The following is a 15,461-nucleotide window of genomic DNA, read 5'->3' on the forward strand; positions in this document are numbered from 1 at the left end:
TTGTAATTACATCTCAGACACTCTGCCTGTCTTTAGAGCATCTGGGGCTAAGTTGTGTGAACTCACATAGTGTTCCTACTCCACTGGACAAGAACCCTGTCTACCAAGGGTAGGTCAGATCCCACAGCTGTTACATTGCCCGTGAACTCAGAATGGTGGTCGTATCTTTAATACTTGCACAAACACTGAAGAAGGAGACTTTGTGCATGTGAAGATGATGTGAAATCCACAGCCAACCAGAATCAGCCACTCCTATTTGTTATCTCTGATTGCTTTGACCCCACCACAGCAGAGCTGAGCTGTAACAGAGCCTTTCTGGATGGCAAAGCCAAACATAGGAGGACACTTGACAAAGTTCACGGAAAATGGAATCCAAAAATTACATTTATTTTGGTGCAATTTTTTGAAATTCATCAATTGTTTTTTCCTACACTTGATCTTAGCCAAAAGGCCAAGAAGTGATCAATTGTTTTTTCCTAACACTCCCTTTCCAGAAACTTTTGAAGACCCCTCATATTTTTACCATCTGTCCCTTTACACAGAAAGCTCACTGATTCCTGATATGTTATGAAATTTTAATTTTTAATATTTTGAGATGATGTTGCAAATTTAATGTGTAATATCTTAAAAGGACATCATAGGACGTCATTGTATTTCTTTAAATATTTTTTGAATTTATTTGTTTGAGAAGCAAAGAGAGAGAAGAAGAGAGAGAGCTCCCATCCACTGATTTACTCTTCAAATGCTTGCAACAGCCAGGGTTGGATCAGGGCTGCTGCTGGGAGTTGGGAATACAATCTGAGACTCCCACATGGGTGTCAGGGACCCAGTTACTAGAGTTATCACCTCTACCTCGCACAGTCTGCATTAGCAAGGAGATGGAACAGGGAAGTGAACCCAGGTACTCGGATATGGGATGAGGACCTCTTAACCACTAGGCCAAATGACAGCCCCTCATTTTATTTCATAACCTCTCATTCAAGGCTAATATTGTCAGACCTAACAAGTGAAAATATAGAACACCCAGTTAAATCTTAACTTCAGTTAAGCAAAAGTTTTTAATCTAAGTGTATTCAATGAAATATGCCTAAATTATGCTTGAACTAAACACTAGTTGCTGTTTAACTAGAAAATACAAATTTAATGAGGTTTATTGCATTTTACCTGGTAACCCTATCTTTTTTTAAATTTTAGTTTAATTAATTAAATTTTTTGGATTTTTCAAAATTTTATTTAAGGTATACAAAATTCATGCATTTCATATGTACAAATTTAGGAACATAGTGATTCTTCCCACCATAACGGTAACCCAATGGTCTTAGATAGACCATTCATGATTTTATTCCAGTTATTCTTCTCAAATGTACTTCCTGGTAAATCCTGTTTCTCCATCCTATTTTCTACTGCTGTTTTACATCTTATCCTTGCCAGCCAAGCTGACCAAGCCTTTCGTTTTCATACATGGCCTTACTTTCTTCAGCCAGAACGTCAGTCTCTATTCAAATACTATCTTTTTCATGAACCATTCCCTGACATTTCTAGCAACAAGAAATTCTTTCTTTTTCTGATCCCACACTATTGTCTGCCTATATTTTTTGAAAAGCAGCTCTGTAGTTTCTATATCATTAAGATTTAAAAAATATGCATATGTGCTTTCCCTACTGGTTAAGATAGAAGGTTTTAAAGTCCAGATGTCTGCTACAAGATCCAGATCCAATACTCCTTGCATGGTTATGTGACCTCAGGCATAACTTGAATGGTTACGCTTCACTCTCTGGAATTGTATTGTTATCTGTGTAACAGGACTGAGAAAATGCTCCTGAGCTGTAGTAAGCATCTGGGGAGTGACTGCATAGAAAGCATTTCCTAAGCACCTGCTTCTCCACAAGGACAGCACCTTGTGAAGAATGTGTTCCCTGTCGCAGAAGGAACCCGAAGATAAGGTGCCTGGGACCAAGAGGGTGCTAAATGAATAGGAAGGTATTTCCAAGAGTTGGGGAAAAAGTGAAATAAAGGGTAACTTTATTTTGGAGAAAAAATGTTGAATTTCATGCATAACCTTTACATAATATGTATTTTCTATGATCTTTGGTGACCCCTCATATTTTTGAAAAGAAGCAGACAATTATTTCAATGCAAGTACCTGCAAATTACTGCTGTTTTTGATGTGTATGTAAACAATAGTGCATCTGCACATGAAATAATCTTGGTGATATGGAGTAATGAACTATTTTCATGATGACTAAAAGACAAATTCTTAGAAATAGGTAACAAAAAAAAAACTGGAAGAAAAAAATTAGAATAGTAGAAACCATTTTGAAAAAAATCTGGTGATGACAATTTGCCTCACCAAACATTAAAACTAACTCTATACCTACTGGATTCAAGAAAGTATGTGGCAATTGGTCCAGAGCTTGGCAATAGGAGAAGTGATGAGAATACAGTGCCCAAAAACATACTTAAGAATACATGCAAACTTAAAATTGACAAAAGTAGAATTAAACCCAGTAGAAAAAGGAAGAATCATTCAATAAAGACAGCATGTTCTCTCTGTCTCTCCCTCTCTCTGTAAATCTACCTCTTAAGCAAATAAATGAAATCTTAAAAAAATGAAAAATAGTGTGTATTTGTGTATCCATCAAGTAAACAAATTAGATCTCTACTTCTTAAAATACCAAAAAAAGTAACATGTAAATAAAATTATTAGGCAATTCAGGAAAAACTTGCATTAGATTTGGAGGCAGAGACTTTCTTAATTAACATGAAAATCTAGAAGCTACAAAAAGAAATTTAGACCTATTTGACTTGAAAAAAATGAAAAATTGTTTAGATAACAAATACCACAATCTAAATCAAAATATAAGCATTATATTGAGAAAATATTTGTAATAAAGAAAAAAGAACAATATACTGAACATACAAGTAGCCTCAATAAGAAAAGAACAAATATCCCAGTAGAATTATATGGAAAAATGATAGAAGTATTCTTAGACTTGGAAGTACAAATGACCTAAAATATCATATAAAAATGCTCAGTCTCATTAGTCAGGAATTTAATTAAATTCAAATGAAAATAAAAGCTATTTGCCAGTCCTCAGAAGGACAAGCGACAAAAACAGCAATAGTGTCTTGAGGCTACAGAACACAAACCTTCCTGTACCTTACATGGAGAGGTGTTAATTAAAATCACTCTCAGAAACATGTTTACTGAAATAAAAAGAGGGAGGTCAACCTTTTTGCCCAGTAAACACAGTTTAGAGAATCTATTTTGTGGAAAGTATGTCTTCTTCCTAAATTTTACTGTGCACTTAAACATATACATACATACATGTATGTCTGAATATGAATTTTTGTGTAAATACAGCTATTATAGCATTGTTCATTGTGGCAAAAATATGGAAGCAAGGTTCATGTCCATTTAGGTTGGCGTAGTTGACTAAATTATGCATATCTGTACTATACCATATTTTACAGCTATTGAAGAATGATACTATTTCACAAATACGCATTTGGAGAAATGTTTATGATGTACTGTTGTTAAAATACAAAGGGAGTTTGTAGAGAGTGAACTTGTGTTTGAAAAACAAAGGAAATGGTGCCTGCACACATATCTGTAGGCACCACCTGGAAAAAGAAAAAAAAAAGGAGGGGAAACAAACACCACCGCTGGTAGGATAGGGTTTGAGGGGAGTAGAGTGGGGGAAATTGTGTGTCTTCCTCTTCACCTCTGGTTATATTGGGTATGTGTTAACTTTGTCTTTTAAATTCACAGACTAGAATAAAATTCAAGGGATGGTGTTGTGACACAGCAGGTTAAGCCTCCACCTGGATGCCAGTATCCCATATCGGAGTGCTGGTCTGAATCCCCACTGTTCTGCTTCCAGTGCAGCTCCCTGCTAACGTACCTAGGACAGCAGCAGATGGTGGTTCAAGTGTTTGGGCCCCTGCCACTCATATGGAAGACCAGGATGGAATTCCTGGCTTCTGCCGCCATTTGGGGTGTAAACCAGTGGTTTGAAGATTCTGTGTGTGTGTGTGTGTGTGTTGTCTTCGCCTTTCAATCAATTAAATGAATAAATCTTTAAAAAACATAAAATAAAATAAAATAAAATTCAAGTTACCAGGAGGTGTCCAGAGGAAGAAAGTTCAAAAGGTCAAAAGGTTTTGTAATTATAGCTTCGTTAAAAATTATGTTTTCTCTTTATTTTTGCATACTTTTTTCATTTAACAAGGAATCTATAAATACATTTTCTTTGCAAGAAATCAAATTGTAATTGAGAAGCCTAGAGTTTCCTGTCATCATATCACAATCTCCATATGCCTAAGAAGTTACCACTATTAATATGCTAAGTATTCTTCCTGATCTTTCCTTTTGCATTTAGACACTATTATATGCACTCATTAAAAATGAAAATATTGTCTAGAGGGACTTTGGCTTCCTTTGTTCTGGGAGTGTTTTCATAATGTGCATGCCATTTTGCAATGCACTGTTTTCACTTAACCATATGACAGGCATTGTTCTCCACGCCAGTTCAAAGCCATCCATCTCATTTTTTAAACTATTGAATAGTATTCCACAATATGTTGGTAACATAATTCACTTGACTCTTATTTATATGGAGATTCAGGAGGTTCCCAAATATTTTTTAGTAACAAATATGTTTGATGAATATTCTTGAACTTGTGTGCTTGTGCACATATGAGAATACTTCTTCAGGCTAAACTACACACCCCTAAGTGGGATTGGTCTGTAGCATCATGTGTGCACTGAAATTTTAATCGACATTGACACAGTTCTTGAAGGTTGATATAGTATTTTTATATTATTTTTAAAGACATTTATTGATTTGAAAAGCAGACCTGTGGCGAGAAGGAGAGAAGAGAGAGAGAGAGAATCTTGCACCTGCTGTTTCACTTCCAAATGGCCTCAATGGCCAGGGCTGGGCCAGGCCAAAGCCAGGAGCCTGGAACTCCATCTGAGTCTCTCAGGCGGGTGGCATGGGCCCATGGACTTGGGCCATCCTCTACTGCTTTCTCAGGCGCATTAGTCAGGAGCTGGTTGGGAAGCCAAGCTGTGAAACTGGATATTCTATTTGGTAACGCCTGTCATGGTGTGTGCATTTACTTATATTCTCACCAGTTCCTAGACGGAGATATTATGACATGTTTAGGTTCTTACCAATCCAACAGACTAAAAAGCAAAACAAAACAAAAAACAGTATGTTGAAATATTTAGTTTGTGATTCTCATACTCCTAATGAGGCTATGTGTCTTTTGACTATTTCCATTTTCTAGTCTGTCATTTTTTTTCAATAACCTTTCATATATTGGGCTGAATTTTCTTTTATTTCCTTTTTAGTATCCAGAATAGTAGTCTTTAACCTGCTTTGTACAATGGAAATATTGCTGAGTGCAGCACTTAAGCTTTAGCATTGAAGGTCAGAATAATTTTCCTCTTAGAAAAGTGTTTATTTCATATGTTTTCAAATGTTTTGGCATTATGTTGAATATGGTAGTAGTAGTTATGTTTTGTTGTTGTTGTTGTTCCTGTATATTTTTTAGTGTGCTCCCTTTCTCTCTTTGATAAAATTGACAAAGGTTCATCTTTCTTACTGGCTTTTATCCAAGAACAGCTTGTAACTGAATCTCAAGTCTTGTCTTTCTTATTTATTACTTAATATTGCCTAAAAAATCCTTTTTCTTCTAGCTACTTTCTTTGGGTTCATTTTATGGCTCTCATCTCTTACCACTTTATAGTTTACATCTTAAATTCATGCTTTCATTTATTACAAGTGTCCTGGGATAGGAGCCACGCGTGACAAAGGAAACCAAAGGCTTTGGAATTTAAAATGCCCTCTCTGGAGACCTCTGTGCTTGGCAGCGGCGCTGGGGCGCACGGAGCACTGCTGGGCACTGCTGCTCCCGCCCACGACTCACCGTCCCCAGAGCCTTTCCGCCTTCGTTTCTGGTCTTCTCTTGCGGATCTCTTTTTCTCTTTGCGTCTCTGTCGGAGGGCAGTTTTAGGGTCGGTGATCCAGGCTTGGTAAACAAACTGAAGAGACAAAGCTAAATTAGTTTCTGACCTTTTGATCATTTGGAATTAAAAGAAAAGGGGGTCCACAACAAAATTCCTTACTTTGGGGGATTTTCCCCCTCCCAACGTGAGTTCCACGGCTGTCTCCCACCTGAATATGTTGAGCTGCTCTGTGCTATTTTCCCAATCATGAGATTAAAAAGGAAAACAGGTGTTGCAGGAATAGATTTTGTTGGTTTCACAGATGATCACCAAGTGAGCGTGTAAGCCACTGATTCTGCCTTCTCCCAAATCTTACCACCACCTGTGGTACTAGTTCCTGATTCTTTCGCACTACACACACCAGGAATGAGTTGGATGCCTCCTTAAGTATCTATAGAGCAGTTTCCCCCATCACAATAAACTCTGAGTCCAAAACAAACTAATATCCTTAGTAATCTCATGGACTTTGGGAAAATAGCTTTTGCATATTTGATACTCTCCCATGTGAATGACAGCTATTACCAGCGATGTGAGAAATGGGTTTGTGGATTAACAAGTACATTGAGGGGAAAAACAATGCGACATTAAGATCAAAGAGCTGTTCGAGAACAGTATGGAAGGAAAACTGTGGTGCTTTTGGTCGCCTTTTGTCATTTTCACTCAAGAGCTGGAACCAGTCACATGAATAGATTATTAAGCGATAACCAGGGAAGAGCAATTTTGAGCAGCCTGCCCACCCGTAGTCTCCCAAGCCATGCAGAAGAAACAAAAGGAAAGAATGGATCTGCAGACTCAGCCCCGGGAGTCCCGAAGCCAAGCAGGCATGCGCCTCATGCACCACAAACACCCTGGTCTCAGGGAAGCTGGCTTTGCCCTGCGATGCTGGGGTTCAGGAAACGTTTGGCGGGGCTCTGGGAAACCCAGATAGTTCTGTTTTGTTCTATATGATTTTCAGATTTATGCAGTCTTTGAAAAACACTGCCTATGGAAGCCATTGACCTTGAGATGTCAGTGAAAAGTAAAGAGGTTTCAACATTCACATGCCAAGTATGGAAACGTGGAGGCAATAGGTTACTAAGAGGGAACAGGTCTTTTTTTTTTTTCCACATGAAAACAAATGCAATGTCTTTATTATTTCTGAGTAACAAATCCAGGAGGCAAAAAAAAAAAAAAAAAAAAAAAAAAACAAACATCCTATTTAATGCCAAAAACATAGTTTCAAAAATGAGAAGGTGAACTGGAATTTGAAGGATAAGAACCAAATATGGAGATTGATGGCAGTTGTTCACTGAGCATGCTCACTGGGAAGCCATTGAGAATATCTCTGAGGTTTAGTAGGCAAGTAAGCAAACTTGCTTTGGCACAGTATTGGTGATTTTAAAGGAAGCTCAGCTACCACATATAAGAAACGTACAGTTTAAGAGGAGTTTATGTTGATAGTTACTTTGAAAAGTGTTATTACGATATTGCTTTTAGATAATGCAAAAATCCCCAAAAATAGAAAATAAAAAATAAGTAATTAGGATTTGTGAATATAACAGGCACACAGGTTATAGAAATTCTTTTGCTCTAAAAAAAATGGGGGAAAAGCCAGAGGGGAAAGGGAGAAGGGGAGAAGGGAGTGGCACTAGGGGCAGAACCAACGGAGTCTCATAGGAAGGGCAGGTACCACTGACACAGGTATTGAAAGGAAACTCCAGGCTGGCACACAGGATCCCTAAAGGATAAGCCTGTCACTGCTGTCTCAGGGAGAGGAGAACTGAGAATATGCGAATCAGGGGGAAGCAAGAGGAGTGGGGGACCTCATGACATCTCCTTATTTGTAGGGAAACCATCTTAACACCAATGTTTTTTGAAATACATTTTACAGTTCCAGGGATATCTGCAAAGACTGCGGGTCACTTGGGCCTTGGTCTGTCTTAGAAAAAAACATTGACAACCAAAGAGGAAGAGGAAACATCCCAGACCCTGCTGAGTCAAGGAATGGGAGGTTCTCACTCAACTTCCAGGTTTCCACTTGGTGGCTGTAAGCATCATCTGGGCCAGCGTGGCTCTCCGCGGAGTCAGACACAAATGTCACCAACCTTAAGCAGAAAAGCACAGGGCACTGGATTTAAGAGGACTGCTGTGTTCTCCAGAAGGCAACTGCCTCTAGCATGTGTCCTCAATTGATTTCATCTTAAATGACATTCTCTTTAATCATATGTATTAGGGAAAGTGGTATTCATTTTACTGAAGACTAATTATGCAAAAATCCAATTTTTTTTATTAAAACAGACTGAGCTTTATTGAGGTGGAGTACTTAACTGAAACTGGTGCAATTTCATGTCTGTCCTGTTTTCCCTAAGGTTTGCTTATTTATTTGAAAAGCAGAGAAAGAAGAGAGGGAGAGGGAGAGGGAGAAGAAGAGAGGGAGAGAGACAGAGAGAGAGAGAGAGAGAGAGAGAGAGAGAGAGAGATCTTCCATTTGCTGGTTTACTCCTGAAATGGCCCCAATAGCTAGATCTGGGCCAGGATGAAGCCATGAGCCCAGAACACTATCCTGGTCTTCTGCTTGGGTGGCAGGGGCCCAAACCCTTAGGTCATCCTGCTGCCTTCCCAGGTGGTGCATTAGCAGGGAGCTGGATAGGAAGTGGAGCAGCTAGGACTTGAACCAGCATTTTGATATGGGCTATCAGGGTCACAAGTGGGCACTGAAGTGGGCTTAATCCATTGCACCACAACCCCGGCCCCTCATGGCTGGCATCTAATTTAGGTGTGATCCAGCACCTTCTTTAACTGCAAGATTCTTTTTAAAAGTAACAGGAGGCATGATTCCACTATAATCCCTCGTTGAAATATGAACTGAGAGACAGTCACATGGGAGCCGTAAAAGAAAAGAGAAACAGAACCCCAGAGAAGCAGCAATAGCAGATAGTAATCTAAAAATCAGGATCCTAGCGTTTTTAAAAAAATGCAAGGAGCCTGGAGGTCTGGACTCTGCCACCCATGGTAGACCAGTAGAGTGAGCTTCACCTGGGAACTCCAGGTCCGGTCAGACCTGCTGAAGCAGAGCCTGCATTTACATAAGACCCCAGGTAAACCACGAGGCCGTCTCTCACACCACCCAACCCACCTCCTCAGTGCTTGAGAAGAGACTCATAAGTTTTAGTGCCTGCCCCTGACTTAGTTCAAGACAGACAGCTTTCTGTAAAATTCAAGAACAGCAATTTATTGTCTGTGGCTTTCAGTCGTGAAGTGACTGCTGCGTAGGTAGCTGAATAACTTCTAGATGAGTTGTCAAATGGTTTTTTAAGCAATGTACTCAAAGGCACTATCGGGGACCCTGTGGGAGTGAAGGGCTATGTAGACTATCTGTAGAAGAACAGTCCAGAAAGGAAAGGGACTACATTCAGATCCAGTGTAGGAAGATAGAGAAGGAGATGGGGACAGGAGGAATCTTTCATTAGCTTCTCCATAATATTACCAGCTTTCTGAGAAAATCTGCCATATTTTTTACTCATTATAACTGATGCATGCAACCATTTGTGGCCCTTATAGAGAGAGGTGTGACTTAGGCAAAACTATGAGAACAAGAAAGTATGAGGGAATTTAAGAAAGCTTATGGAAAATGGAATTAAATGCTAAGTTTATTTCAATGCAAAAAAAAAAAAAGAAAATCCATACATCTTTTTCCAAAATCCACATTTTCCATGGGCTTTGTGAAAAAACCCTCATTCATGGAGTATCTGCATTTTCTCTTTCTACTTTTTGATAGTCTCTGGTGTCAGCTTACAAAACAAAAATCAAGGAACAAGAAATTTGGCTCCTAAGAACTCTTTTGGAAAACTTTTCCTAATGGTTTACAACCTTGTAATTCCTCATGACGTGTTCTGTAGAAGAGAAAAAATGCAGATACAGGGCACAGTTTGTCTAAAGTTCTAAGGAGCGGAGAGTCACACACTACACATCAGTAAAACATCAAATACCTTTGCAGCTCTGATTAAATACTGAAGAATAGTTTTGGGAAGTTTAATGACAGACTTTGGCAAGGCTAAAATGGCTGACGCAAACTTCCCAATAGCTCTCTACAAAGAAGGACAAAGCAAGAGTAATTAGTAGAAAAAAACAAAATCTAATAATTTAATAGATGATGTCAGTACGGGTTGGTCTCTACAAATTTATCAACAAAGTTAGAACATGCTGGTCATTGAAGCTGGAATAAAAGGTGCTGTTTGCTGAGTTAGGAAGAAAGAAAACAGTAATCCATCAAACATGGTCAAGACGGTCACATTCTCTGCTTCGATGCATGACGAGTGGTGGTTACGATAACACTATTAGCATAAAGTAAACATGTTAAGTCATTAGTATTTGACAAGCCAGCATACATGCACACAAACATGGTCACTAGAAAACATACAAGGGAAACCATGGGGCCAGTGAGACACCATCGGACCCAAAGGTCTCCAAGAATCTTCGAGTTCTTCTATTTCATTGGGAAGACAAGAGGGGCCAGAAACCACCAGACTGGGAAGGCCTGGCCAGCAGCCTTGTCATGGGCATATCCTGTGATATCACTCCATGTGCCTTTAGTATAACAAATGCTAAATAACTGTGCCAGTATATGGTTCACTGGAAAGAGAAACATACACCACATTTTCATCCTGTGTGCAATTTTAATGACAAAATGTCATCTTTAACAAGCATCGATTCACATTCCCCGAGGGTGCTACATCAGGCTGATGAGCTATAGCTGGGAATGAGATAGCAGGCTCTGAAACAGAAAGGCAGTTAAGCTGAAAGCTCAGAACTGTGCCAGATAGTCTTATAATTATGTCAATGTATTCTCAAGCTTTTAGCAACACAAATGCAACTGATTTTCAAAATTTGAAACAACATGTAATGATCATTTGCATCAACATGAGGCAGATGCTTTATTTTCATGATCAATTATTCTACAAACGGAGTACAAGTCTATTGAAGCAACCCAAAGCAATACCAAAGGAGTCTTCTTTCCTTCCTACTTGCAATAAAATATAAAGTTCACCCCAAGAAACTTTATTTTTTGTTTATGACATCAGAAAAACTGTTTGATGCAAGAGGATAAAGACCTGACCTGAATACTGTTTTTGTGTGAAATGATTGTGGCAATGCTGAGAGCAGGCAATGTTATAGTTTAATTAGAGGTGAACAAGTTCAGATGTGAGGCAACAGCTTCTGAGAGCTAAGACATGTGAACACGGGAAAAAGAAAATGTAGGCTTGCAGTTAAGATCTGTCAATGAGCAAAACTCCCCCTACAAGAGAACACGATTTTTCTCAACTCCGTGATTACCTGGAAAGCTGACTTCCGGGGTGGTTCTTCATCTTCCTTCTTTAACTCTTCCTCTTCCTCTTCTTCACTATCCGTTTCAAACAAATAATAATCTCCACTCCTGACCACTAAGCAAAACAAAATATTTACTTATTTCTTTGAAAGAGGTATGAGATCATTGGGGGTTTGTTAACAAAAATGCCCCATAACAAAAAATAAATTATTCACACAAAGACCACAGCAAGACATATTGGCAGGTAGGAAAAATCAAGAATGAATAGAACCCATTTTAGGATAATGCTACATGGTGTTGGCATTATTGGATCCACAGAGTATGAGGCCTTGTCTATGCCATATAAGAGAATTGACCACCACAGACTTGATCTCATATTTGTTCCTTGTTCCACTGTAAATTTTACACAGATGAATCGGATCAACTCCATAGTGACCAGTTTTGTTGCCATGATGGCAAAAAAGCCTGAAAACAATTATTTCATAGTTCAGCAATTTTGATCCCTTTTAGACAAGGCCAAAGTGAAGTGGAGGATCTGGCATGGTCTGAATGGACCCAAACGGTTATGAATCAGTCAATCAGGATGACGCAGGACCAAGATCAGTGCGACCAACCTTCTACTTCACTTTATACTGTGCAGACCTGGCTTTCCACATGAAACACAAGAGACATAACATATAGGACAAGACATTTTGAAAAGTTTAACAAAACCAAAACAAAAATGAAATGTGGCCACAGAGAGGATAAGGGCAGGTAACATTAAAACCAAAATTCAACAAAACACAGAACAACAACAACAACAACAAACACCACTGCTCTGGCTGCATCTACATGTAGCCATGGGACCAGAGGAGGAATGGAAGACAATGGTCCATGTGGTTTAGCACTGTTAGGCTTCTGGTCAACCAGGAACTCCCCAGTAGCTCATGAAATTTGAGGAGAGTTCTACTGATCGCAAGACACAGAGCACAATAGTACGGATTGTCTTTGTCTGCTACTTTCCCTGCAAGAATGCATTGCCTATGTTGAGTTGGGAGTCCAGAGAGTGAAAGAAATTTCAGAAATTCAATCTTTATCTGTTGCATCATTGTTTTATCAGAGAAAAGAGACTCAGCATTTGCATTCTGATGCTACAAGAACTGTATCATTGTTGCAAGAAAACACTGTCAGATTTTCAAAATTATATTCAGATTAGCAAATGCTGAGGTATCTTTTGGGTAACAGGATGTGACATCTTAAGTTATCTTTTGGACTTTTACATCACAGGATAATGGAAAACCTTGACTTGTTTAAAATTAGTTGCTTGGACATCACTGAGCATGGTAAAAAAAATAATAAGTAATTTTGCCCATGATTTCAGACGAATCAGAAGTGTTCATTCATGAAGATGCAGAGTAATGAATTGGGCCTTATATCCTTGAACAGAAGCACTGTCATTTGTTATTTGTATTTTGAAGAAAAAACCAGGCCTAGAGTACTGGGTCCAGGCCTGAGGAAATCAATGCAATACAACATAGGGTAGAATAAGCGAGAAAAAAATCAAAGTTACAGCATTACATTTGACAGTGAAGATGACCATGAAAGTAATGCCTTCACGGAAGCTGAGACATTTGCGGGAAAGTTATATGGGTTCCACGTGGGATGATCACTTAGAAAAAGACCGCACAGTAGTATATGATGGAGCATTCTACCCTCATTATAGGCTCTAAAATCAATGGTAGCTTAAGTTGTATTCAATCATACCTTCTATAGCTTTTGCTCATCTGCCTGAGCCCAAACAGTTTTCAACTCAATCAGTTATAACACTGAGGTTATCATTAGAAACTTTACCAATTTGTAGGTGAGGAAGTGGAGTGAACACATTGGAAAAAGAAGGAAATGTATAAAAAAGCCTCATTCCCTTACAAAATGTTATTGAGACAAAAGTGGAAAAACAACAAACAGTACTCTCTTAAGTGCCATCTGCTAATAGTAGTAGAAAGCCTCTGTCGTGTGTTCATCATTTTAGATGGAGGGCCTGCCTCTAGCCTGTGTCCATTTACACGTCATGGATATTGATGTGATAGCTGAAGTCCAACATTAACTTTTTAAAACCCACTACTTGTATCCTGAGAAACTCGGCCCTTCATTTCAGATTTTTACCAACAAAGCAAGGCTTGGTATTGAACTGATACAGAGGTATACAATACTGAATGGAAGGTATCATTGAACAGCAATAATGCAACCATATGTGTGTACATAGGAATGGAAGTAGGAAATTTATCACCTAAAATCATGCTAAGATTATCACTGCTTTTTACCAATAATATCAACAACATAATAACATGATTAGGTTGTCAACAGATTTATACATTGGTATTCCAACCACACTTATTCTTTTACAGCATATCCAAGAAATCTCTATTTGAAAGCCCACTAACTCAAAAGAATAAGAGCTTTTAATAAAGTATTTCCAGATTTAAAAATAAGTTCTGGAACTCATCATAGAATAAAAAATAAACTATACATTCTTCCCCTTTCATTCCTTGCAAGCTTGTAAAAGAAATGCATTTTGCAGAAAAAATTAATATTGTACTCAAAATATGACTCCAAACTATGAATTACACACATTTCTGCATTATTGCACCATAAGGTATTGTAACAAAGCACATTTACTTTAATATCAGTCTTCAAGAACTTTATATAATGAGGGTGAAATGAATCAGAAATATCTAACATCAATAATCTTCATAGTTCTTTAAATTATTACCAACTTGTAAGATGATTATCAAAGACCATATCCAATTCCTTCAAAAATACAATGTTTAGAGGAGAAAAGGAAGGACAACCATAGTGATTGCAATGGGAATTGACCCCAGGTGAAAGGACAAAACATTAAATACGACATGATTTTGAAATGGATAGGTCGCTCTAAACTAGCAAAGGACCTCTGACAATAGGAAAAGGCACAGTTTACTTGTGACTTGATAGAACCAGGCATCTTGGGCACCACATTGTCAGGCTGTTAGCTTGATTAATGTATCAGTGAACAATAAAGGAAAGAGTCAAACTGAATTTCAACCTGAATCTCTGTGTTTGGACTTGGGCAGAAACTTAAACAAAAGTCTTAGTAACTCATGTGCTGGGACTTGTTCTTGCCATAATGCTGAAACTCAGTATTGGGGATTGAATTGAACTATATACAGGTTTACTGAGAAAATTTCAAATACTGCTTCATTAAACTACCTTGTCAATTTTAGAAAATTATTTTTTGGGTGAGACAGGCTAACATGACATCTATGTGACACTATGAATTCAAAATAGGAAAAAATTCTGATGTTTTTGATTTTCTAGTGATTCTGAATATCCTACAGAGAATCCCCGCCACTGTGTGACATTATGCACCTTGGTGATATTCCTCATCTGAGTAGATTAGGTATAGTCATGGAGACACAGAATAAGGGATAAAAATCTAAACTACTACAAGTGATTTGCAAAATAATTATTCAATATTCTAAGAAACTTAAGGAGGACTAGCTTGAAATGAGTTATTTCATTATAACACCATTGGTTAATGGTGATATTTCCTTTGTCAATAAGCAGAACAAATACAGACATTGAGTTCCACAGGGAAACAGACTGTGCTCTGTGTGGCTGCCAAGCCTTGTTTCTCAAGCTTTTCCTTATCTTGGCTGTTCACTGGCCATCACTGAGCAGGACGTGGTTCAGTGGCTGTACCACATGCTGGGCATTGCGGTTTGGGGTGCAGTATTATAGCTTTCTTGAGACTGGTGAAGAGGCAAAGTGCAACACTGAATGCATTTTAAGTGATTCCTGATCTTGATGTTTAAATGCAAAAAAAAAAAAAAAAAAATACCCAAAGCTGTCGGATCCAGGGGGAGAGGATGCTCACTGGCTTCCTGGCCTAGTGCCTTACCCAGACAGTTGGTCACAAAAACTTGGAAGATCACCCTTCAGTCAGAATGCAAGGACAAGCCCAAACTCATTGCCAGAAAGGTTTTCAGCAATAAAATAAATAAATATTAGCAGAGCTCTAGACTTCAGAATTGGATAATACGGTAATTCTTCCCTTTCTCAGCCCTTAACTTGTGCTCAAGAGTTTGTAAGCCTTCTGTGTTTGACTTACAGTAGCCAGCATGG

At 38.4% G+C, this 15,461-nt stretch overlaps 1 protein-coding gene and 1 non-coding gene across 7 annotated transcripts in view; both read right to left on the reverse strand.

The window, feature by feature from the left end:
- Nucleotides 1-15,461, reverse strand: part of PIEZO2 (piezo type mechanosensitive ion channel component 2) — a 453,482-nt gene that overhangs the window by 46,189 nt on the left and 391,832 nt on the right. For 5 of the 6 annotated variants that reach the window (XM_070050492.1, XM_051851439.2, XM_051851440.2 and 2 more), the window contains 2 exons: nucleotides 11,330-11,436; nucleotides 5,938-6,052 (listed from right to left, as the gene is read on the reverse strand). In XM_070050492.1, coding sequence (XP_069906593.1) covers nucleotides 5,938-6,052; nucleotides 11,330-11,436 — 222 coding nt within the window. Of the gene's footprint in view, nucleotides 1-5,937; nucleotides 6,053-9,984; nucleotides 10,084-11,329; nucleotides 11,437-15,461 lie in introns of all 6 variants that reach the window. The other variant, XM_051851442.2, reaches the window with a different exon arrangement.
- LOC127492511 (U2 spliceosomal RNA) lies at nucleotides 270-463 on the reverse strand. The gene has a single exon (XR_007922033.1). It is a non-coding gene; the product is annotated as a U2 spliceosomal RNA (small nuclear RNA).

This window comes from Oryctolagus cuniculus, chromosome 10 (genome assembly GCF_964237555.1).
Source record: "Oryctolagus cuniculus chromosome 10, mOryCun1.1, whole genome shotgun sequence".
Taxonomy (NCBI): Eukaryota; Metazoa; Chordata; class Mammalia; order Lagomorpha; family Leporidae; genus Oryctolagus; species Oryctolagus cuniculus.